At 45.2% G+C, this 25,577-nt stretch overlaps 1 protein-coding gene and 1 non-coding gene across 2 annotated transcripts in view; both read left to right on the forward strand.

Annotated features, from left to right (window-relative positions):
• The first annotated feature begins 3 nt into the window (after positions 1-3).
• Positions 4-25,577, forward strand: part of Wdr76 (WD repeat domain 76) — a 47,592-nt gene continuing 22,018 nt past the window's right edge. Inside the window, 8 exon segments of the mRNA XM_051144501.1 lie at positions 4-139; positions 2,887-2,983; positions 3,941-4,330; positions 15,204-15,296; positions 16,642-16,697; positions 23,237-23,363; positions 25,018-25,119; positions 25,217-25,260. Coding sequence (XP_051000458.1) covers positions 2,921-2,983; positions 3,941-4,330; positions 15,204-15,296; positions 16,642-16,697; positions 23,237-23,363; positions 25,018-25,119; positions 25,217-25,260 — 875 coding nt within the window. The 5' untranslated portion in view covers positions 4-139; positions 2,887-2,920.
• LOC127188678 (small nucleolar RNA SNORA28) lies at positions 23,681-23,771 on the forward strand. Its single transcript, XR_007830537.1, has one exon. It is a non-coding gene; the product is annotated as a small nucleolar RNA SNORA28 (small nucleolar RNA).

The following is a 25,577-nucleotide window of genomic DNA, read 5'->3' on the forward strand; positions in this document are numbered from 1 at the left end:
ATTGGGGGAGGAACGCTGAGCGCGGACCGCTTAAAGGGCTAGATTGAAATTTGCGCGTCTTGGTAGGGAACTTTCCCGCCTTTAACTTCTCAAGATTTGGAAGCTCTTTCTGGCGGGCAGTGGCTTCTTTTGGGTTTTGGTAAGGTCTAGGAACGTTTTGATTAAAGGTTTCATTTGTTTTATTTTGAAGAACCCGAGCGGATTGTGAGGGGCTGTTTGTGAATATTGTTAAAAGCGCAGTTAAAAAGGGTTTGAGCTCCGATACGTGGGTCACGCTTGTAATCTCAGCACCTGGGAGGGTGAAGCAAGACTGCAGCTTTTTGGAGGCTATTCTGGGTAACAGAATGATATCCTGCCTCAAAAAACAAAACAGAACACTCCTTAAATTCCAGAATTTGGAATGCCGAGGCAGGCAGATCTCTGAGCCTAGGCTGGTCTCCATAGTGAAAATTCTGGGAGTACTATATTATAGAGAACTTTCAATTAATATAATTATCAAATTACTTTGCTCGGTTTCTAAAAACTGGTCCTTGCCGAAGGCAGGAAATGGTAAACTTTAAAATAAGTAGAGAGGGATTTCAATGAACAAACCAAGGACGAAGCTTAGCACCAGAAAAGCCTTAAACCGCAGAAATCTTTATTTTTTCTTCTTTTAATTTTGAGACTGTGTTTAGCTCTGTTACCCAGACAGGCTTATTTATTTGTTTTTGCCTGTTTTTATTTTAACCCGAATAGCTAGTATTCTACGTAAGTGTGCCTCTTCGCTGGACATAGAATATTAATTATAAACTTAGAGCCTAAAAATGTGTGTTGCTGGGCTGCAGGTGCAGGTCAGCAGCAGCGCACTTGCCTGTTCTGAGTGAGACTTAGCCTGGAGAAGGGAATTTCCTGGGGGAGTAAAAGGGATGGGAAGATAATTGTTTTGGTTCAAGGAAAGTAAAGAGAATCTGAGGAAAAGACTTTACTAACGTCCTGACTTTCTAAAAGGCAGCTTATGGAAATCTTATTTGGTAGTACCTTTATTCTGAGGCTTTTAGCTTCTTTTTTAAAATATGTATCCCAATATGACCTGTAACTTTTTTTTTTTTTGAGGGCGGGGCATTTCAGGACAGGGCCTCTCTGTGTAACAAGCCCTGGCTGTCTTGGACTTCCTTTGTAGACCAGGCTGGCCTTGAATTTACAGCTTACGCCTGCCTCTACCTCTCAATTGCTGGGATTAAAGGCATGTGCCACCATGCCTGGCTGTGTAATGTAGGATGCCCAGGAAGCTCTGGTACGCCTGTGCTCACCTGCCTAGAGCTTGGTTTACAGGTGTGGTCCCCATGCTGGGCTTGGTAAGGTGCTGGGGGTAGAATCCAGGGTGTTTGTGCATTCTAGGTAAAACATTCTACCAGGTTACTTTCCCAGCCTGTGTTTTGGCTTTCCAAGTCCTCTTAGGACACTGCCCCCAGACAAAGCCCTGATATTGTAGCCCAGACTGACTGGATTGCTGTTTATCTCTGTGACACCAGTGCTCAGGATGGATTGTAGGCCTTTGTCCATACTGGCCGCCTCTAGTTTTTCTTTAGTTACAAACAGGTGGACAGATAGTCATGTGCAATTTACACAAGCATTATCAGCACTTGGAAAACAAGCAACCCAAAATGTTTCCTTTTTTTCCTTTACCCCTTCCCTCCCCCCATTTTGTGACAGGGGTTCATATAGTTCAGGCCTCCCTTGAACTTCCTTTGTAGCTGATGACAATTTTGAATTCCTGATCCATCTGTCTCCACCTCCCAGGTTTAGGATGACAAGCATTGGGTCATCATGCTTTTCCCCTACCCCCAAGACAGGGTCTCTCTGTGTAGCCTCGGCTATCCTGGACTCACTTTGTAGACCAGGCTGGCCTGGAGCTCACAGCGATCCACCTGCCTTTGCTTCCGGAGTGCTGGGATTAAAGGAGTGCGCCACCACACCTCGCTTGGGTCAGCATGCTTAACTGTTCCCTTTATTATGAACCCCATAGTTTTTTTAAGTTAAAAGAGTCAGTATTTTTTATTATTTTTATTTTTATTTTTTGAGACAGGCTTTCTCTGTGTAGCCATGACTGTCCTGGACTCACTTTGTAGACCAGGCTGGCCTCGAACTCACAGTGATTCGCTAGCCTCTGCCTCCGGAGTGCTGGGATTAAAGGCGTGCGCCACCGTGCCGGGCTGAGTCAGTATTTTTAAATAACAACAACTAGAGAACTAGCCTCAATATTACAGTGCTGATGGGGATCCTGGGTCCCACATTTGTGAAGCGGAAGCCGTAGTTTTACGAGGATATCTAGGGCATGCTGTATTAAAAAAACAAAACAAAACAAAACATGGCTCATTAGGTAAGAGAGTTAGCTGCTCTAGCCTGAAGGACTGAGTTCGATTTTTGCAGCATCAGGGAAAAGCCCCGGCATGGAGAGGGTGGACCAGGCGGGTCCTTGGAGCTTGCAGGCCAGCTAGTCCAACTCAAAAGGTGAGCTGCAGATTTAGTAACAGCCATATAATGAACCGAAGGTTGAGAGGTCAAGTATACTAAACAAAAAAGGCGCCTAAAGAGTTCGGCGCCGGGCGTGGTCGCTCACAATCTTTAATCCCAGTATTTGTAAGGCAGAGGCAGGAGGATCTCTGAGTTCAAGGCCAGCCTGATCTACAAAGCGAGTCCAGGACAGCCAATGCTGTTAAACTTAGAAACCCTGTCTTGAAAAACAAAAAACAAAAAACAAAAAAAACATACACACACACACACACACACACACACACACACACACACACACAAAAGGGTTTGCAGCCCTCGGAGTCTAGACGCGCTTCCTTTGGAGGCTCCTCCCTCGGGACCGCCCACATCACGAGAGGTCCTTCCCAATCCTAGGTTCCGGAGGGAAGAGCTCGGTGGCTGATGAAAGATGTCTGGGTCCAACGCTGAGGCTGAGGAAAAGGTGGGTTCCACACAGTGTTCCTAGGTGCAGGTGAGACCTGAGAGGGATCTGCTAGTCACTGGCACGTGGCACCAAGGAAAAGCCGTGATTCCTGCCTTTAAAAAAAAAAAAAAAAAAAAAAAACAAAAACGCCGGGCGTGGTGGCGCACGCCTTTAATCCCAGCATTTGGGAGGCTGAGGCAGGCGGATTGCTGTGAATTCGAGGCCAGCCTGGTCTGCAAAGTGAGTCTAGGACAGCCAAGGCTATACAGAGAAACCCTGTCTCGAAAAAGCCAAAAAAGAAAAAAAAAAGAAAAAAAAAAAGGTCTTTAAGCATTGAGGACAATTTTCTACTAACTCCAGAAATAACGGCAGGTTTGCCTTTAATCCCATCACTCTAGAGGTGGAAGCAGGTGGAACTCTGTGAGTTCGAGGTCAACCTGGTCTACATAGTGAGTTCTAGGCCAGCCAGTGCTATAGTCAGCTCCCTCCCCCCAAACAAAAACCCAAACCTGCAGGGTAGGTAGGACTTAGAACCCATTTCCTCTAGCTGCCTGCCTTTGCTTTGCAGGGGTTACTGTCAGCTTTAAGCAATTACAGCTAACTTGAACCTGACTTTTTGCATAATCACCTCAGTTACAGGCTTAGGTAGGAGAAATTTACCTTTAGTAATTCCATTCAGGTTAGAGAGTTAAGTATCCAGATTTTGGAGGAGGGAAAAAGTTTCCTAACAGGCCATCAATTTCAATCCTGTTACTGTGAGTTAGGAATTAGATTTATTTGCGCAGATTTGTTTAGTATCTTTTTTTTTTTTTTTTTGGTTTTTTGAGACAGGGTTTCTCTGTGTAGCCTTGGCTGTCCTGGACTCGCTTTGTAGACCAGGCTGGCCTCGAACCCACAGCGATCCGCCTGCCTCTGCCTCCCGAGGGCTGGGTTGTTTAGTATCTTGTAAGGAAGGACATAGGATCCGGGATTCCTAATGCTTGTTTCCTTTTTCGCCGCGTATAGGTGAATGAATATAAAGAAAATGGCAACGCTGCGTATCTGTCCCTGAGACCGATACAGACTACAACTTTGGGGAAGACAGCTAAGGTTTATCTTTTCCCATTTTCCCTCAGCAATTCCAAGCTAGGCCTACTTAAATTGTCTGAAAACCCAGCTAAAAAGAATTCTAGCATTGCAGCGGTGCGGAAGAAGACTGGCCGGAAGAAAACCTGCGGAAAGGTTTTAACTTCAAAGATGAAGAAGGCCTTGTCTCCCGAGGCAGAATCCCTTCTGCTGAAGCCATCCTTGGATGCGCGTACTGAAAGTACCGAGCTGGAGCGCAGGGGCGCGTCATTTTCGGCGCCTCTCAGTGCGGACAAGGAAAGCAGTGATGAAGACGGTGCGCCAGGCCTGGTAAGACTTAACCTAGTAGTTCCAGTGGTCGCCTCAGTTTGAAATTAGCAGTTCTGAAAGCTAAGATGGTAAATTTAGGATTGCCAGCAAAATCTGTCTTATCATCTAGTGTGAATTTAAAGAAACGGTTTGTGTCCGCATGTGCTTGTGTGTGCACGGGGCGCGTGCATGTATGTGCTCTGACCCATGTGTGGAGGTTATAGGAATCAAAATCAGGTTCTCAGGCTTAACCCAGGCATCTCTAGCTGATGAACCATCTTGCAAGCCTTTTCATTTGGTCTAAATTGAACTGATCTCTCCTATTTATTTATATTTTGTTTTTCAAGACAGGTTGCCTTGGAATTCCCCCTGTAGACCAGGCTGATCTCAAATTCAGAGATTTACCTGGGATTAAAGATGTGTGCCTTTTTTTGAGACAGGATCTTGTTGCATTTCTCAGGTTAGCCTCCAGCTTGCAGTCTCCTTGCCTTTACCTTGCAAATGCTGGGATCATATGTGTGTACCACCACGCTTGGCTGAAGAGTTAATTAACTAATTAATTACTTTTTTTTTTTTTTTTTTTGAGGCAAGGTTTTACCAGCAAAGGCTGGTCTGGAACTTGCTGTGTGATAAGACTGGCCTCTTCTTCCCAAGTGCTGGGATTAAAGTCCTGTACCACCTTGCCTGGTTGTTTCTATAGTTTCTTCTTTGTTTTTGTTTTTGTTTTTGATTTTTGTTGTTGAGACAGGGTGTCACTGTGTAGCTAGCCATGGCTGTTCTGAACTCACTCTGTAAACTAGGCTAGCCTTGAACTCACAGAGATCTACTTGTCTCTGCTTCCTGAGTGATGAGATTAAAGGCATGTGCCACCCAGCTTCTAGAACTTCTTGCAGGAACAGATATTATTGGTTTGGGACTGTACTTTTAGAACTAGTGGATTGGATTATTTATGTTGTTGTTGTTTTCAAGACAGGGTTTCTGTGTGTAGCCTTGGCTGCCCTGGACTTGCTTTGTAGACCATACTGGCCTCGAACTCACAGTGATCTGCCTGCCTCTACCTCCCAAGTCCTGGGATTAAAGGCATGCACTGCCACGCCTGGCTTGGATTATGTCCTAAACTAAGACTGTTGAGTATATGAGGTTAACAGAAGTTGGTTTTTGCTTGGATATAATGAATAGAAACTGCAGCAACAGAGATGTTTAGGCAGTGTTATGAATGCCTTAAAAAATTGCTGTAAGATCTGTAAGATGCTGCGTTTATTTACCTTTTTGTGGTGCTGGGAAGTGAACCTAGGGCCTCACACAATGCTAGGGAAAGCACTGTGCTAATGAGAGAGACTTCCAGCCCCTCTTTCCCTTTCTGTTTTGAAGCAGGGTCTTACTAAGTTGCCCAGGTTAGCCATGGAGCCTTTGATCCTTTTGTGTCAGCCTCTGTATTGTCTGGGATTACAGCCCTGTACCACCGCGCCTGGCTGAGATAACATCGTGACGACACAGTTCATGAGTTTGTTCTCTTTTCTTCATCACCACTTTTTTCTTTTTTAAAGATTGATTTATTTATTATGTACACAATGTTCTGTCTGCCAGAAAAGGGCACCAAATCTCATTATAGATGGTTGAGAGCCACCATGTGGTTGCTGGGATGAACTCAGGACCTTTGGAAGAACAGCCAGTGCTCTTAACCTCTGAGCCATCTCTCCAGCCCCCATCGCCACTTTTTTATTATGGTGTTAGGGCTTGAATTTAGGGCTTATCCACTGCTACACAGCACTGAGCCTTGAGCATCCTCTTTCTGGAGTAGGGGGACTAAGGCTTTGCTGTGCTTTAGAAGTATTTAGTCTTAGCCAGGTGTGGTGGCTCCCACCTTTACTCCTAGCACTCGGGAGGCAGAGGCAGGTGGATCGCTGTGAGTTCGAGGCCAGGCTGGTCTACAAAGCGAGTCTAGGACAGCCAAGGCTACACAGAGAGACCTTGTCTTGAAAAACCAAAAGAAAAAAATAGTATTTAGTCTTCTAGCTTCTCCCCCTCCACCGTATTATCTGTAAGAGCCTTGGACTGCAAGTGTAGAATTTTGTTCTATTTTCTGGGAAAATTGGTTAAAGTAACTTTTTTTTTCTTTTTGTTTTATTTTGTTTGTTTGTTTGTTTTTCTGAGCTTGTTCTTTCTCTGAACCTGACTCTGTAAAACTCTGTGGTAAAACTGTCTCCTCCCTCTCTTCCTCTTTGATGTTTTCCTAAGTTCTCTTTTTCTTATCTCTTCTGGAGATAGTTCTGGAGATCTCCTACTTCTGGCTAGTTCTGTCGAATCTCTGGTGCCCTTTACTGATGTGTAGTTGTACATGCAAACACAACATTGTAGACATAATAAATAAATACATCTTAAAAAAAAAAAAAAAAAGAAAAGAAAAGAAAAATAATTTCTTGGGCCTGGGGATAAATAGCTCAGCAGTGGAATGCTTGACTAGCAAATGAGTGGCATCAGGTTCAACCTCTGTAACCACAGAACAAAAAACCAAAACCAACAAACAAAATGATCCTAAGTTTGGTTTGAGGGGTACATACCTTCATCCCTCTGGAAGAGCAGCCAGTGCTCTTAACCTCTGAGCCATCTCTCCGGCTGCCCACCCACCTGCCTTTTAAAAGGTCTTACAGCTGGATCTTTTTTTTCAAGATATATTTATTTGTTTTATGTACATGAGTGCTCTGTTTTCATGCACACCAGAAGAGTGCTTCAGATCTCACTATAGATGGTTGTGAGCCACCATGTGGTTGCTGGGAATTGAACTCAGGACTTCTGGAAGAGCAGCCAGGGCTCTTAACTGCTGAGTTATCTCTTCAGCCTCCTGGCTAGGTTTTTTTTTTTTTTTTTTAAAGATGATTTCTCGATAGCTCATGCTGTCCCAGAATTCAGTACGTAGACTGAATTGTCTCTTGGCAATTGTCCTGCTTTGGCTTCTAAGTACTGGAATTACAGACATGAGCTACCGTGCCCGATATATTAAGGCTTTCCGTTATCTGGAAGTGTGTTCTCAGTAAATCATGAAGGAATCCCCCTCTTGTGCAAGATTCCTGGTGTCAGCTGAGCGGTGAAAGGGCACACCTTTAATCTGTGAGTTCGAGGCCAGCCTGGTCTACAGAGCTAGTTCTAGGACAGCCAGGGCTACACAGAGAAACCCTGCTTCAGACAACAAACAGATTCCCAGTGTCTGCCTCGGACGTGCTGTAGGAGGCTGTCTTACCTGCGTTTTCTGTCTCTGTTCATCTGAGATTTCAGGTCATCTTATATGGTCAGTAAGATGGGGTGGTAGGTATACAGCTGTGATCCCGGCGTGCCGGGAAGCGGACACAGGAGGAATGGGAAGCTAGCCTGGTCTAAAGAGCGAGCTTCTCTCTTAAAGTGCCGCTTGAAGGGGTGGAGGTGGGGGTGGTATTTTGTGAGAGCCAGGCATAGAAACTACTTCTGTAGGGTTACTTATCTTAAAATTTCTACTCTTGTGTATCTGTGTGTACGTATGCCATGTGTGTGCTGGTTTGTGAGGATCCCAGAAGGCATGGGGTCTCCTGGGCCTGGAATTACTTGGGAACTAAACTGATGCCCTCTGGACTAGCAGCAAGTGCTCTTCACTCCTGAGCCGTCCTGCGCCTGGTTTAAAAAAATACAAAAGAGGTGCTGGAGAGATGGCTCAGAGGTTAAGAGCACCATCTGCTCTTCAGAAGGTCTCGAGTTCAATTCCCAACAACCACATGATGGCTTACAACCACCTGTAATGAGATCTGGTGTCTTCTTGTGGTGGGCAGGCACATGTGTGGGCAAAATACTGTATAAATAATAAATACATCTTTAAAAAAAAGAAAAAAGAAAAAGAAAACAGCAGCTTCATACACGCCATTCCCCTCCCCTCCCGTTCTCCCTCGTGTCTGCCCCGCCCCCCAGCTGTCACCTGTTTCCTGCAGTTAGTTCCCATCTCCGCCTCCTGGCTTTATCAAATGGATTCCATTACCCTGGCTATTCTCCACCTCTTGAAAGATGTTTTTCTCTCTTCTCATGACCCTCTTTCTAATTTTGTGACTTACAAACTCACCTGTTGTGTGTTCCTGTGTCCTGTGCATGTGTGAGCAGGTATGTTCACCATGTGGGTGGGTGTGGAGGCCGGGGGATGTATTTCCTCCATAATTAATTAATTAATTAATTAATTTTTAAGGTAAGCCCTTGCTGAATCTAAAGCTCAGCTGTTTTGGTTAGACTGGCTGGCCAGTGAGCCTCCCCGGGTCTGTCCATCTCCACTCTCCAAGCAGGGGCTTTGTTATAGGCATGTGCTGCTGGGGACCTGAACTTAGGTCCTCATGTGCCCGTGGCAACCACTTTACCCACTGTGTCTTCATCTCTTGTCTATACCTTTTCTTTGAGCTGTTGCACAGACTGTCCTTAGCTCCAAACAGCTCTCATTGTGTGGCAGTCAGCTGTGCCTGCCTAAGAAGAGAGAATCCCAGCCAGCCTTGTTGGCTATTTAGTCGTACCCCCTCTCCTGCCACTCCCTACCACCTGCTGTACGCAAGCTTTGCTGTGTGAGGCTTCTGCCGTGGGCTAGAGTATACATAGAGGCAGCTCCGGGAAAATCGTCATAATCTGCTGCATAAAGGCTTTCCTTCCTGTGTGGCATTTAGCTGGGGAGCACCCACACTCCTGTGAGGAACCCCTCGCCTGTGTTTTGGAAGGAAGTCCAATAAGTTCATTGGTTCCCCAGAGTAAACTGTGGTGGAATGTGGGTAGATGTTTGTAAAATAATATGAAGGGTTTTATTTTTTTTCCTATTACCTGTTCTAGCTCCCACTAAGTGACAGAGCCCTTTAGGTTTATTAATAAGCTTTAAAGCACTATAACTGGGCAGATATTCATCTATTCTAACCCAGTTATGCTAGTCTGGCTACTTCCCAGCCACGTGCCCTTTTACTTGTCATCTCAGTCTTCTTCTCAGTCTTCTGCCTCCGTCCTCGTGGCCACCTCCTCCTCAACCTCCCTCCACTTCTCCCTCCTGGGAGACCCCATGGCTGTCCTCTGTCGCCCAGCGGTAGGCTGATCAGCTTCTTTATGACCTAATTAGGGATAACAGGGGAGCAGTCTTCACACAGCACTGATACAGGAGACTCTCAGGGATCGGGCCCAGGCCCGTGCTCAGCATCTGAGTACATAGTGCACAAGGCTAGCCCCCACAGGTGTTGCTATGCTTCGCCTATGGAAGGGATTTTAGCACCCATGGTATATATGGTATATAAAGATTTTTTTTTTTTTTTCCTTTTGGGTTTTTCTGTGTGGCCTTGTCTGTTCAGGAACTCACTTTGTAGATCAGGCTGGCCTCAAACTCATAAAGATCCACCTGTCTCTGCCTCCCAAGTGCTGGGATTAAAGCCGTGCACCACCACTGCCCAGCAAGATTTTTTTTTTCAAATTACTTAAAAAAATTTTTTTCAGACATGGTCTTACTAGATAGCCCTGGCTATCCTGAAATTCTTTATGTAGGCCAGGCTGGCCTTAAGCTCACAAAGATCCTCCTGTCTCTGCCTCCCAAATGCTGGGATTAAAGGCTTGTGCCATCAAGCCTGGCTAACATTTCTTTTTAAAGTTTTTTAGTTAGATTATATTTTAAGTCTTTTTGTTTAAGATTGATTTTGCTCTTATGTGTGTGTTTTACCTGCATGTGTTGGATCCTCACGCCCAACTTGGGAAGGGGGTCGCCGTGAGAGACCACACGAGGCACAACACACTGATGCAAAAGCAAAGGTTTATTGCTGACGCGCCAGGGTCCTACAGCGCTCGAGAGGCTAAGGACCCTGAGTGACTGTTACAGGCTAGTTTTTAAAGGCTAAAACCGCAAAGCAGGTGGGGTTGCTTATCAAGCTAGACCATATGGGCATTGGCGTTGGGAGACCTCTTGTGGGGACTTGGGTGTGGGTCCCTAGGGCGGTTACTAGAAACCGTATGAGACCTTTGATAGTGGGGAGCTCGCATGTAGCTATTCTGGGAACTAGGGTGGAACTCCTGAGGCTAGCAGTAATGAGAACTGGGAGAAGCCTCAGGTCTTACATTTTATAATTTTATAATTTCTCACATGTATGTATGTGCACCACTTGTGGAAGTCAGAAGAGGATGCACAAGTCCTCTGTAATTGTTTTACACGTGGGTGTCGGCCACTGTGTAGGTGCTGAGAACTGAACCCAGGTCCTCTCGAGCTCCATTTTAGATTCTTCAATTGTGTGAATGGATGACGTGTGGGGATGGGGGGTGTGTCCTAGGAGGCTGGAGAACTTTGCATTTCTTGGAACAAGACTTAGAGATCCCTGTGAGCCTCCTGCCATGGGTGCTGAGATTCCAGCTCAGGTCCCCTGCAGGAGCAGTGAGGTCAGAGGACAGCTGGTGGTCCTTCTGCCTGTGGGACTCTGATTCAGGCTGTTAGGCTCGGTAGGCAAGTGCCTTTGCCTGGAATTATCTCTCTGGCTGCAAACTTCTTTTTCACTTTAAGATGAGTCTTACTTTGTAGCCCTGAATGCCCTGGAGCTCGCTGTAGACCAGGCTAGCCTGAAACTCAGCTCTGCCTGCTTCTCCCTCCTGCATGCTGGGCATAAAGGCAGTGGCATCATACTCAGGCTGTTTTAGATGGTGTGTGTGTGTGTGTGTGTGTGTGTGTGTGTGTGTGTGTTGTATATGACTCTTGTGTGTGAGTGCTGGGTTAGGAGCTTTCTGATGTGGTGCTGGGACTTGAACTTTGGCCCTTTAGAAAAGCAGTAAGTACTCTTAACTCTTAAGCTATTTCTTCAGCCCTCTAGATTTTATTACTGGTTATTTGATGTGGTGGTATATCAGAAATTGAACACATGATTTTTTTCTGGGGTAGGTAAGTGCTGGCCCACACCACCACCTCCTGTTATGAGTGTTTTACTATGCTTGGGCTATGCTAGAGCCACTATGGGCATGTATGTAAGGAAAGATGGCATGTAAGCGTTGATGGAGCCTATGGTTTCAGGCCGCCACTTAGGGGTCTTGGGATGTGTCCCTTAGAGATAAGAGGACCACTGTGTGTTGTGTTCTATGTTTAAACGTTCAAAACTGTGAGATTTTATTTTTAAGATTTATTTATTTATTTATTATGTATACCGTGCTCTGCCTGCATGTACACCTGCAGGCCAGAGAGGGCATCAGATCACATTATAGATGGTTGTGAGCCACCATGTGGTTGCTGGGAATTGAACTCAGGACCTCTGGAAGAACAGTCAGTGCTATTAACTGCTGAGCCATCTCTCCAGCCCGTGAGATTTTTTTTTTTCCAAGACAAGGTTTCTGTTAGTCTTGGCTGTCCTGGACTCTCTTTGTAGACCAGCTGGCTTTGGACTCTCTTTGTAGACCAGGCTGGCTTTGAACTCACAGCGATCTGCCTGCCTCTGCCTCCCAAGTGCTGGGATTATGGGCATGCGCCACCATGCCTGGCCCCCTTTTTTTTTTTTTTTTTAAATATGCTTCTCAGAATGGCACCCAGCTTAAAACTTATGAGTTGTTTATTTTTGAAATTTCCAATGGATGTGGTTGGATCTAGTTGACTAACTGAAACTGGGAAGCAAAACTTGTTGATAATGGTAAATGGTGACATGCTTTCAAAAAATTTACTCTCACGTCTGTCTGTCTGTCTGTCTATCTATTGAGTATGTCCACTCAGTTGGAAATCAAAGGACAACGTGTGGGAGTTGGTTCTTTTGTGCCCACCATGTGGGTTTTGGGGATGGAATTCAGGTCATTAAGCTGCTGAGCCACACTTTCTCTTTTTTCTTTTTTTTCACACTTTTTCCTGTTTTGTGTTTTGAGACAGGGTTTCTCTGGTTAGCCTTGGCTGTCCTTCCTGGCTTTCCTTGGTAGTTCAAGCCCAGCTGGGATACATGAAAGCTTGTCGCGGGCAGGAGGGATGGCTCAGCGGTTAAGAACACTGACTGCTCTTCCGGAGGACTCAGGTTCAATTCCCAGCACCCACATGGCACCTCACACTTGTCTGTAACTCCAGTTTCAGGACATCTGACACCTTCACACAGACATACATGCAGGTAAAACACTGAACATAATAAAAATAAATTACATATTAAAAAAGAAACCATGTCTCAATAAAACCAAATAAGGCAGTGACAAATACAAACATTCCAATTTCACTTTGAGAAGATTATTTATTCTGGCCAAAGTAATAAGTGTGCAAATGTGTTAACTAAGATAATCCCACACGTATATGTATACATATCCACATCATCTTGTTGTTGTTTTGTTTCGTTTTTCTCTTTGTAGCCCTGGCTGTCCTAGAACTCAGCTTCTCAAACGCAGAGCTCTGTTGGCCTCTGTCTCCCAAGTTCTGGGATTAAAGGTGTGCGCTACCACAGCCAGGCTCACATAATTCTATTTTTAAGCACACATGTTTGTAAAATCAAGGCAGCTAGATTGTTGCTGCTTGTAATTCTCTCTCCCATATCTTTTAAAAAATTGACCCAGTGAAATGGCTCAAAAGGTAAAGGTGCCATTTGCTTAGGCTGATTGATGACTTGAGTTTAATCCCTAGGACCCACATGGTGAGAGAAATACCTCTTCAAAACTGTCCTCTGATCTTCAGATGTATACACATGCGTATACACACACACACACTGTAGGCTCTGTTTCTTAACAATTAAACTTTATTATACAACCCAACTAGCTTACACAAGAGGGGAAAAAAGGTTAAAGGGAAAAAAGAGTGAACCTTCCAGTATCCGGTCCATGGGACGGGTCCTTAGGTGTCTCTGGCCTGCGTGGTGGTCCAGCCTATTCACTGATCCATGTGCTCTGAAGCCTGGTCTCAACCTGCTGTTACTCTCTCCTCTCCAGCTGTCTGGGTCACATGTGAAGGGTGGTCTCCTCCTGTTGAGGGTTGATTAGAAAAAACAATAGTCCAGGTGGAGTCCCCAGGTCTGCTTCCTGAATTCCAGGCCCAGGATGGCTTCACTCAGTCTATCTCAAGGTATCCATGGGGTGCCCAAGGGTAAAGCCCGCCAAGATTGCTTTCACCTGTGACAAAGCTTACAGTCTCTCTCTCTCTCTCTCTCACACACACACACACACACACACACTCTCTCTCTCTCAATACATTTAACAGTATGCTGATAATGATGATAGGAAACCCTCTATACCCAGAATGAACCCTAATCCAGGTAAACTAGATCTTAAGGATAGCTTAGACATTGGTGCTTACGTTTTTCATATTAATTAATGTGAAAAATTAATTAATTTGTGTGCAGAGGGGGGTGGTGGGGGAGTGGGGGCAGGAGATGGTTCTCCTTCCACCACGTGGGGTCCAGAACTGAACTCAGCTCGCCAGGCTTGGTGGCCGGTGCTTTTGTTTTGACTGCTGAGCCATCTAGCTCCCCTGGTATTTGGTTTTTGATAAAAAGTTTCACGAAGCGGGCTCCTGATTCTCTTACTAGGATCACGGGCGTGCGCCACTATGCCTGGCTTTCCTGCGGTGTTTGGATTGATTGTGCTAAATACTGGCTTTTGCCACTGAGCTAATCTTCCCTAGGACCACCAAGTCTTTCTGTAGAAATTTGTCCATTTCTTGTTTCTAGAGACAGGGTCTCATATAGCCTAGGCTGGGCTTGACTCTGGTATGTGACTGAGGGTAACCTTGACCCTCTGGTTCTTGCCTCTTCCTCCTAAGTGCTGGGATTATGCTTAGCTTTTTTTCAGTGCGTGGGACTGAACCCATGGCTTTGTGTGTTCTACACAAGCAAATTCTAGACAAACTGAGCTCTGTATCATCCCTGTGTTGCCCTCGAGCTCACAGTCCCATCGCCTTGGCTTCCTGAGGAATTGGGATCATAGGCGTATGGTTCAGAATGTTTTTGTATGTGGTGTGTGTGTGTGCGTGTGTGTGTGTGTGTGTGTGTGTGTGTGTGTGTGTGTGTGTGTGTGTGTGTAGAAGTCAGAAGTTGACATTACATTGAGCCCCAGGAATCCTCCTGTCTTTGCCATCCAGTGCTGGGATTGCAGGTGTGAACCACCTATGCATGTATTTATTTATTTGCTTGGTTGTGTTTTTAATGGAAAAAGATGATGGTGATGATGATTTAGTTAGTTAGTTAGTTTTTGAGACAAGGTTTCTCTGTGTAGCCTTGGCTGTCCTGGACTCACATTGTAGACCAGGCTGGCCTTGAACTCACAGGGATCCACCTGCCTCTGCCTTCCGAGTGCTGGGATTAAAGGTGTGTGTCACCACTGCCCAGCTCTTATTATTATTATTTAAAAAGGTAACTTTTGGCTGCTAGGAAATAGTTTGCTATAATGGCATGGCATATTAGAGTACGTTTTTTCCCCTTGAGACACAAGGTCCTGGCTGTCCTGGAACTCACAGTGTAGATCCACTTAGTCTCCAACTCAGTGATCTGTCCACCTCTGCCTCCCAAGTGCTAGGATCGAAGGTGTGTGTCATCATGCCAGGCAGATTACTTTTTAAAATGGAAAGCCATACAGTTATCTTAAATTCAGACAGTCTCTCTCTCTCTCTCTCTCTCTCTCTCTCTCTCTCTCTCTCTCTCTCTCTCTCTCTCTCTCTTTCTCTCTGTGTGTAGCCTTGGCTGTCCTGGACTTGCTTTGTAGACCAGGCTGGCCTCAAACTCCGAAGTTCTAGGATTAAAGGTGTGCCCCCCCCCAAGGCTGGCCCAGGTTCTGTTAATATCCAGCCCAACAAAGATTATAGGCTGTTTGTTAAGATAACTGGAATAATTAGAGTCTGCGTGCAGTTTGAAGGGAAGTATCTGGATGAAGTGTCCGGTTTTGTCTGTTGTTCTTGCTATTAATGTGTGTAGTAACAGATTTTTTGGGGGGTTGTATGTTCTAGGATGGTTTTTCAGCATTGTCACCTTATGAGAGGAAGAGACTGAAGAACATCAGAGAAAATGCAAAGTTTTTTGCTTCCCTTCAGTTATCAGAGGTATGTATAAAGTTTGTGTTGAAAACCAAGATGAACTGCTTAGATGATAATTATCCATAGTGTCAAATGAAGGGAGGCAAATTTCAAGCAGTGTTTGGCATAAGGTCAGTAGTAGGCTTGTGGTCATTGTCCTCTTCCTCCTCCTCTTTTTTTTCTTTTTTTAAGATGTATTTATTATGTATACAGTGCCCTGCCTGCATGTACACCTACAGATCAGAAGAGGGCACCAGATCTCATTATAGATGGTTGTGAACCACCACGTGGTTGTTGGGAATTGGAAAAGCAGCCAGTGCTCTTAACCTCTGAGCTATCTCTCCAGCCCCGCTCCTCCTCTTTTGAGACAGAGCCTCCCTGAACTCACTGTGTAGATCAGGCTGGTTTTGTATTTATAGTAACACGTCTCCCTCTGCCTCCCAAGTGCTGGCTTTAAGGACCAGCACCACCACACTCAGCTGCTTGCTTTTCTTTGTATGTCCTGTTAAGATACTTTGTGAGCCTGCTGGTGGGCGCTGCATGCTTTGCTCTTTAAACTTGAGACATGGAGGCTGGACAGTCCCTCAGCTACATAGTAAGTCTGAGGCCAGCTGGGGTTATGTGAAGTCCTATCTCACAACAACAACAACAACAACAACAGAAGCTTGCAAAGTACTTCTGAAAAGGCATTTAACATTTAATTATTTGAAAGAAGACTGTGAAGGATGAATCTGAGGTACTCCTGCATGGTATGGCACATGTTCTGGAGGTCAGAGGGCAACTTTTGGGAGTGAGTTCTGTCCTGTCCCCATATGGGTCCTGGAGACTGAACTCAAGTCATAACCTTGGCAGCAAGTGTTATTGTGGATCAAGCCATTTCACTGCCTCTTATTTTATATTTTGAGACAGACTTGCTATATAGCCAGGCTGGCCTTGAACTTAGTACTTTTGTCTTAATTCAGCCTCCTGAATGTTGGGATTATAGATAGGTGTGAGCCACCCACTTCGCTTATTAGTTTTTTAAATTTCCTTTTACAGTGTTGTGAATAAAACTGAGCTGGTGCATGCTAGGCAAATGCTGTACTACTGAGCCATACTGTAATAGTATGTTTGATTACTTTTCTTAATTATATAAACTCATAAACAGCTTGGCTCAAGTTACCAGAGTGCCAGTGTATTAGATGGTGTTATAAACTTCCTTTTATTATTGATGATGCATTCATGTACTACAAAGAATAAGTATCACATCATAAAGATCCATATTTCCTAAATAAACCTAGATATAGTAGCAGATACTTAATATTTTAATGGGTAAACAGTGTAGTTATATGGTAGCATTTTTATGTGTGTATGTATTTTGTGTACTTTTCAGTCAGCTGCAAGGCTCCGTGGAATGATCGCGAAGAGACAGCCCCCTGAGTCAAAGAGGTAAAAACAAAAACGTGCTTAACATTGGCTAGACCATGATATTTTGCTGAAGATCTTAAATTTGAGACAGGACTCGTAGCCCAGGCTGGCCTCAGCTTCTTATCTTTTTCCACCTCTCAAATGCTGGCATTACAGGCATATGCCACCATGCCTAGTTTAACATTTTATTGTTAGCAAAGATTGGTGATTTCTTCTGAACTCACTGAAGGTTTAGTGTTTGTAGAAGCAAAGGTATCAGGTTGGTATTGTGGCAGTTGTATAATAAAGAGAACAGAGCCTTTGAATTGAGCAAATCTTGGTCTGGAGAAATGGCTGAGCCGTTAACAGAGCTCCCCGAGGGCCTGGGTTTGGTTCTCCGCACCCTCATGGCAGCTCACAACTTCCTGTAACTTAGGTCCAGGGGATTCAGTGCCCTCTTCTGGCCTCTGAGGACTTCAGCATACATGCAGTACATATGAACTCATGCAGGCACTCACACGTCTATATTAAAAGGTAATAAAGCCAGGTGTGATGGCGCGTGCCTTTAATCTCAGCATGCAGGGAGGCAGAAGCAGGTAGATCTCAGAGTTCCAGGGTGTCCAGGTGTACAAAGCAAGTCCAGGGTAGCCAAGGTTACACAGAGAAACCTTGTCTTGAAAAAAAACAAAACAAACAAATAAAAATCTTATTTACTTATTTTTTGAGATAGGGTTTCTCCATGTAGCTCTGGCTGTCCTGGGACTTACTTTGTAGATGAGGCTGGACTTGAACACAGAGATCTGCCTGCCTCTACCTCCCAAGTCCTCGGATCAAAGTCTTGGAACATAAATAAAATCTTTAAAACAGTTTAGCAAGTTGGGCAGTGGTGGTACACACTTTTAATTCCAGCACTCGGGAGGCAGAGTGAGTTTGAGGCCAGTCTGGTCTACAAAGCGAGTCCAGGACAGTCAAAGCGACACAGAGAGACCCTGTCTAGAAAAACTAACCAACCAACTAACCAAAGAAACAAACAAAACCCACAAATAAATCCTCAGGTATGATGGTGCACTCCTTTAATCCCAGCACTCGGGAGGCAGAGGCAGGCAGATCTGAGTTGAGGCTAGCTTGGTCTGTAGAAAGAGAGTTCTAGGACAGCCAGGGCTACACAGAGAAACCATCTCGAAAATCAAAAAACCAGCCAACCAAACAAAACAAAAACAAGAACAATTAAGAAAGGGCTGGAGAGATGGCTCAGTGGTTAAGAGCACTGACTGCTCTTCTAGAGGACGTGGGTTCAATTCCCGGCACCCACATGACTGCTTTGTCGTGTTCCAGAACAATTGTCTGTTCTGGGTGACCCGACAACCTTACACAGACATACATCAAGGTAAAATACCAATGTACATTTAAAAAAAAAAAAACTAAACAAATTTGATTTTAAGTATTTTCAGTTCTGGGCATCAAACCCAGGCTTAGAGCCTGTCAGGCAAGTGCTTTACCATTGAACTATACTTCCAGCTCCTGGCTCTGACTTTTGATTCCAGCCACTTGTAGCTGTTTGACAGTTTATGTATGTTTTCCTTCATCTATAATGTTGGCATTATATGAACCCAGAGATAAGTTTGTCTGTTTAGAGATAAAGTTTCTCTATGTAGTTCTGACTGTCCTGGAACTTACTATGTAGACGAGGCTGTCCTTGAACTCAAAGTGATCCTCCTGCCTCTGCCCTCCCCCATCCCCAAGTGCTAGGATTAAAGGTGTGTGCCATCATGCCTAGCTTCTTTTTAAAAATTGTGCTAGAAACTGATCTCAGAACCTTGAGCACATCATCACTGAGCCTCAGCCCAAGCCAATTTAAAGTCTTTTAAAAAAAATTATTAGTATTATTGTTTATTTGAGACAGGGTTTCTCTGTGTAGCCCTGGCTGTCCTGGAACTCTCTCTGTAGAGCAGGCTAGCCTCAACTCATATCTGCCTGCCTCTGCCTCCTGAGTGCTGGGATTAAAGTCCTGTGCCACCAGCCCTCCCTCTCACACTGTAGCTTAAACTGGCATGAAACACATCGTGTATCACAGGCTGCCTTGAGCTTACGAACAGGAAATACTGATGCCTCAACCCCGGGAGTTGCTATACCCAGCATTTTGTTGCTTATAATATGATGCCATTTTCATATTTGTCTGAGATTTTCCTGTAAAATTTCATTGCATTTTATTTTGTGTTTATGGATGTGGGTGTGTACATGCTACTGCAACTTTTGTGGGAGTTGATTTTCCCTCCACTACATGGTTCCATCCTCTTTGCCCACTGAACCATCTTGCTGGTCTAGATTCATTCATATGCCCCACCCTGCCCGTCTCTCATGTGCTGTATAGTGTGTGCTGTGAGTGTGTGAGTGTGCATGCAGGCATGCAGAAGACACTGGGGGTCTAACTCTTATTCTCTACTTTATTGTCTCACAGAACCGGAAGTTCTCTTTTGAGTTAGGCTAGCCTGCTAGCTCTTGGCATCCTCCTGCCTCCACCTTCCCATGCTGGCCTTATAGATGCACATCTACACCCTGCTTTTTATGTGGGTGTGGGGACTCAGGCTGAGGTTCTTATGCTTGCGGAGCAAGTGACCACCCCTGAGCCACCTCCCACCCCCTGAGCCACCTCCTACCCCCTGAGCCACCTCCCAGCCCCTGAGCCACCTCCTACCCCCTGAGCCACCTCCCAGCCCCTGAGCCACCTCCCACCCCCTGAGCCACCTCCCCCCCCTGAGCCACCTCCCACCCCCTGAGCCACCTCCTACCTCCTGAGCCACCTCCCAGCCCCTGAGCCACCTCCCACCCCCCTGAGCCACCTCCCACCCCCTGAGCCACCTCCCACCCCCTGAGCCACCTCCCACCCCCTGAGCCACCTCCCCACCCCCTGAGCCACCTCCTACCCCTGAGCCACCTCCCACCCCCTGAGCCACCTCCCACCCCCTGAGCCACCTCCCACCCCTGAGCCACCTCCCACCCCTGAGCCACCTCCACCCCTAGCCCACCCCCCTGAGCCACCTCCCACCCCCTGAGCCACCTCCCACCCCCTGAGCCATCTCCCACCCTCTGAGCCACCTCCCACCCCCTGAGCCATCTCCCCAGCCCAGATTGTTTTCTTTTCTCTTTTTTATAGGCATGTCACATCTCTCTGTTAACTTGCAGGGCTGTGCATGCTTTTCTTTCTTTGTTTTCTTTTTCTTTTAAATTTATTTTATTAATTTATTCAGATTACATCTCAGTTGTTATCTCCTCACTTTTATCTTCCTGTTTCTCCCTCCCTTCCTTTTTCACCCTTTTCCCCTCCCCTAGGTCTGTGACAGAAGGGGACCTTTTTCCCCATCATAAGGCCTTTCAAGTCTCATCCTGGTAGCCTGCTTATCCTTCCTCTGAGTGCCACCAGGCCTCCCCACCAACAGGAAGTAGTCAAATATTGGGCACCAGAGTTAATGTCGGAGTCAGTCCCTGCTCTCCACACAATTGTGGAGAATGTCATGTCCATTGGCTAGATCTGAATAGGGGTTCAATGCTTACTGCATGTATTGTCCTCGGTTGGTGCAGTAGGTTGAGCAGAACCCCCTGGGTTCAGAGCCACCTGTCATGATGTTTTTCTTGTGGGTTTCTAGGACCCTCTGGATCCTTCTATTTCCCAATTCTCCCATATTCCCTCACCTAGAGTCCTAATAGGAAGTCCCCACATCTATCCTGATCTCCTGATAAGTGAAGACTTTCATAGGACATCCCTTTTGGGCTAGTGTCCAGTTATAAGTGAGCATATATAGCCACAAGCAATATAAGGTATATAGGAATAACTCTAACCAAGCAAATAAAAGACTTGTTTTTCTTTCTTTCTTTCTTTCTCTCTCTTTTTTTTTTTTTTTTAAGATTTATTAATTATGTATACACTGTTCTGCCTGCATGTGTATCTGCTCACCAGAAGAGGGCACCAGATCTCATTACAGATGGTTGTGAGCCACCACGTAGTTGCTGGGAATTGAACTCAGGGCCTCTGGAAGAGCAACCAGTGCTCTTAACCTCTGAGCCATTTCTCCCGCCCTCCCCACAACCCTCCTCCCCTGAATGTTTTCTAAGATGGAGTCCCACTATGTAGCCTAGGTTAGCCTAGATCTCACCATGCAGCTCAGACTGGCCTCACACTTCTCCTGCCTCTGAGTTGTCAGTGCTAGAATACAGCACTTGTTGCCTTGGTTTATTCTACCGTTAGTGGCCAGGTTTTCATTATGAAGAGTGCTTCTCTGGGCACTTGTGTTGTGGGAGGTTGCTGGGGTTGGACCGGGGGCCTCACACATGATAGGCAAGCTGTTTCTCCCACTGAGCCGTTGCACTCCAGCCACTGTTCTGAACATTCCCAAGTCTGAGCAAGTCTGGATGAGTGCAGGCTCTCTGGAAGCTGCTTCCTGTGCAGGATGTGTGAGCAGCGTGTAAATCATTCATGTGCTCAGTGCTGGGGCTCAATCCAGAACTTCATGTACCCTAGGCGAGTGCTCTACCTACCACTGAGCTGCATTACCCACCCTATATGCTAGTTTTTGGAAGTGATTTCAGAGGCATCTCTTTCCTTAGCTTTCCTCCCTTTTCTCTTTGTTTATTTTTGTTGTTGTTGTTTTTTCACCACATTTTTTAGTGACTCATTGTGTGTGTGTTTATGTATTTGCAAGTGTGTATGATGGCCAGGTGCCAGAGGCATTCTTTCACAGAGATGTAGTGTAAGTCATATTTTTTTCTTTTATAGTTGCTTATTATTTTATTAGATACCATTTCTTTTTTCTTTTTTTTTTTTTTTTTGGTTTTCAAGACAGAGTTTTTCTGTGTAGCCTTGGCTGTCCTGGACTCTCTTTGTAGACCAGGCTGGTCTCGAACTCAGAAATCCACCTGCCTCTACCTCCGAGAGCTGGAATTACAGGCGTGCACCACCACACCCAGCTTCTTTTTCTCTTTTCAATTAAAATGTTTCATTAGATTTAGTTAGTTTATGTGTACAGATGTTTTGCCTGCGTGTTTTACCTGTGCACCACATGCATGTTGGTGCCTGAGGAGATCAGGAGGGTTTGCCTCCTGGGGCTGGCGCTGTGGATGTTTATAAGCTACAGTGTGGGTGCTGGGAATCGAACCTAGGCCCTCTGCATACATAAGTGCTCTTGATCACTGAGCCATTTCAACTCAGATCTTCCTGCCTCTGCCTCCCGAGGTGTGCATCACTACTGCTGGGCACCTGGCATTATTCTGTTAGGCATACTTTATTTAGTGGCTCTTCCTTCATCAGCTTAAGCTTTTCGGTTTAGATTGTTTTGGAGCCCAAGAGATCAGTGGTTAAGAGCACTTGGCACTCTTGCAGATCACTCAGGCTTGATTCCCTGCAGTTACATTGGGAGGCTTACCACTACCTGTAACTCCAGTTCCAGCATGTCCGACACCCTCTTTTGACTTCTGTGGGCACTGTTTATATGTGGTTCACTGAAGGAGAGATAAACCTGTTTTTCTTACAATCCCAAGTGGGGAACGGCCTTGTGAGAGAACAGAGGACGTTAATCTACTAGAAGGCAAACCACCTCATGCGGGAGCTTGACTGTTGCCAGCTGTAAAGATCCGCGAGCAGACTCTGGGAGGAGTTATATAAATGAGCCCAAAACTGGAGGCGGGGCCTTGTGAGACTTGGGATAGTTTTGGCTGTCCATCACTCTACTTCGAGATGCTCCTATAGAGAACGGCTCAAGGGAAGGTTTCAGGGCTCTGGGCTCCTGCTGAGGTTCCGGGTTCTGGTTACTCCAGGTTCCAGCAGAAGAAATCCTGCTGATTATGCCAGGAGAATCGTTCCTTGGAACTAATATCCTACGGTTTTGTTATTGTATTCTTTAATCTTCTTTTTCTATTGTTTAGGTTAGTTGGGTTATAAGTGATGTATGCTTGGCTAATAAGTTCGTCATAAAATATATTTGTTAAGAAAATTGCGCCAACGGTTCACATACAACTAAGCTCTCATTACACACACAAATATACACACATGCCAGTGCAGCTGTGCATATTTATCTATGTTGTGTGTGGCTATACCTCTAGTATGCATTTCTAGATGTTCATTCCTTAAAATTACTTAACATAGGACTGGAGAGATGGCTAAGTGTTCCTCTCGGGGCCTGGGCTTGGTTCCCAGCACTCAAAGTAGTGACTCACGAGCACCTGTAACTGCAATACCAACATGCCCTCTGGCTTCCTTGGGCACCAGTCACACACGTGGTGTGCATCAGCTCACACTGGCACACGTATATAGACATAAATTTGAAAAACTTTAAAACTTAAGCCAGGCGTGGTGGCGCACGCCTTTAATCCCAGCACTTTGGAGGCAAGCGCAGGCAGATCTCTGTGAGTTCAAGGCCAACCTGGTCTACCAAGTGAGTCTAGGATAGCCAAGGCTACACAGAGAAACCCTGTCTTGAAAAACAAAAAACAAAACAAAACAAACAAAAAATTAAAAAAAAGAAAAAGAAAAACTTAAAAACTTTAACTATTCAGTGAGAAAAACATGAGTATTTCCTCCACTCCTTTAGAAAGAGGCCTAAGAAGAAAGAAAACGAGATTGGATGTCGGAGGTCCATGCGGTTGTTGAAAGTAGAGCCTTTTGGAGATTCAGTACCAGCAGGCCCAGCAGAGCCAGCATTAGTAGAAGAAGAAAATGTAAGAAAAAGTGCAAATACAGTACATCTAGCTTAATCAAATACCGAAAAATGTAGAGTTTTTGAAATTAGACTGGTGGGTCTCTGTTTGTTTCAATTTTATTGATTTAATACTTGGATGTTGTGTGGTGGTGGTGGCGGCGGCGCATGCCTTTAATCCCAGCACTTGGGAGGCAGAGGCAGGTAGATCACTGCGAGTTTGAAGCCAGCCTGGTCTACAAAGTGAGTCTACGATAGCCAAGGCTACACAGAGAAACCCTGTCTTAAAAACAACAACAACAATAACAACAAAGAGAAAAAAAAAAAGAAAAGAAAAGAAAGAAAAATTGAGCTTGCTATAGCAAAAAAGTCTAACTTATTCCAGTGTTCTCTTCCTCATGAGACAAACTGTTATATAGGCTCAAACAATATTTAAGAAAAAATAGGCTAGTAATGAATGGAATTGCCTAATGTGGAAGATGGTCTCTTTCATGGGAAGGTTTTCTCTGATTGATCTTTGGAACTTTGCTTTTGCCTATGGTGGCAAAAGATTTCCTGCCCCCATTCTGGGTTTACATATAAAAATAAAATAACATAAAAAAAGAAAAGAAAGAAAAAGACTTTAGATGTGTTGGCTCCAGGTGAGTTGTGAGCAAATCACTTGATCTCCGTTTCCACATTTGAAAGATGATGTGATGGATCACCTGTCATCTCAGTGTTTGGGAGGGCTTGTCACACGTTTGTGGAGAGCTAGGTTTCATAGTTCTAGGCTAGCCTGAGCTAGAGAGTAAGAGCGTGCCTACAAGAAAAAGGAAATGACTAGGAGGAAATGAAACAGGATCCACAATGTTCTTTATATTAAGGGCCTAGTAAGTAATTAATACCGAGTAAAGTATGACCAAGCTGCTGAGGACTGTGCTGAGGAGCCCGCTCAGCGGCTGCCTGCTGGCAGTACAGTGTGAGGACCTGAGTGTGACTCCCCAGAACTCCTGTACAGCTGGGTGTGGCACAGTGTGTTTAATTCTAGAGTGAGATAGGCAGCTGGCCTCCAGTATGTAGCAGCAAACGGTAGAGACTGTTTCAAAATAAGGTAGCCAACACCAGAGGCTATTTCATTTCTACATATTTCGTTATGCGTGATGTGGTGTCTGTGCATGTTCATTCACAGGAACACACATGTTATGCATGTACGTCACACACACAGATGGAAAATGAAGACGATCCCTTGATAAAGCTTAAAAAAAAAAAAACAAAAAACAAACCAAACTGGTAACTTGTAGTCCAAGTAGTCCAGGGTGACCTTGAAGTTTTGAGCCCAGTTCCACTTCCCAGTGGGGGCCTTGAGGTGTGACCCGCAGTAGCTGCTGTGTCATGTTGCTAGGCAAGCACTCAGCCAAGTGAGATGCATCTCGGAATTTTGGAAGATTTGTTTCCTAGGGTGTCACTGTATAACCGGGGCTGGCCTGAAACTCATGATCCCCCTGCCTCAGCCGCCTGCATACTGGGATTACAGGTGAGTACCACAACACACTGATCGAGCAGCCAACCACTCCGAATGCCTGTGATGCCCCACAGCTGATGGGGAAAGCAAAGCAGTGACAATGAGGACAGATCTTTTGGCCCTTCCTCAGTTTATATCCTAGGACAAACACCATTTTGCTTTTTCTTTTTGATAGCCTTTGTTACCTCCTGGACCTTTAGAAATGATCCCCGAAAACCAAGATGACAGTGGTGGGCAGTTCAGAGCGTCTTTGAAGACATGGGCAGAGATGAGCAAGGTATCCCTTGGAATGGCTTACAGCTTTTAGAATCGCCTACTAAGGAGACTGCGTGCGTGTGTGTTAACTTAGTCCTTTGTCTTTTCCGATGTCGCAGACAAGTAATGGGAAGACCCGGAAGGGGCTGTCTAGCATTAAAAGGTGAGCTAATATTCTTTGCCTTTGCTTTACTGTTGACCTGTGTTTTATACTTTCTGACATGCTTGCAGTGTGAAAGCTATAGTGAATACAATGACAGGAAGCCTTGCAGGTAGTGAGAAGTCATCCCTGCTGTTTCTGTGCGTGCCGTTGCTTGCTTGCTTCTTTCCTTTGCGGTGTTGGGTATTGAACTAAAGCCCTGAGTGTACTCGGCAAATGCTCTACCACTGAGCTCCGTCTCTAGACCTAGTTTATTTTTTATTATGGTTGTTGTTGTTACTATTATACAGTATTCTGCCCACGTGTGCCTGTGTGCCAGA

Source organism: Acomys russatus, chromosome 4, assembly GCF_903995435.1.
Source record: "Acomys russatus chromosome 4, mAcoRus1.1, whole genome shotgun sequence".
Lineage (NCBI taxonomy): Eukaryota > Metazoa > Chordata > Mammalia > Rodentia > Muridae > Acomys > Acomys russatus.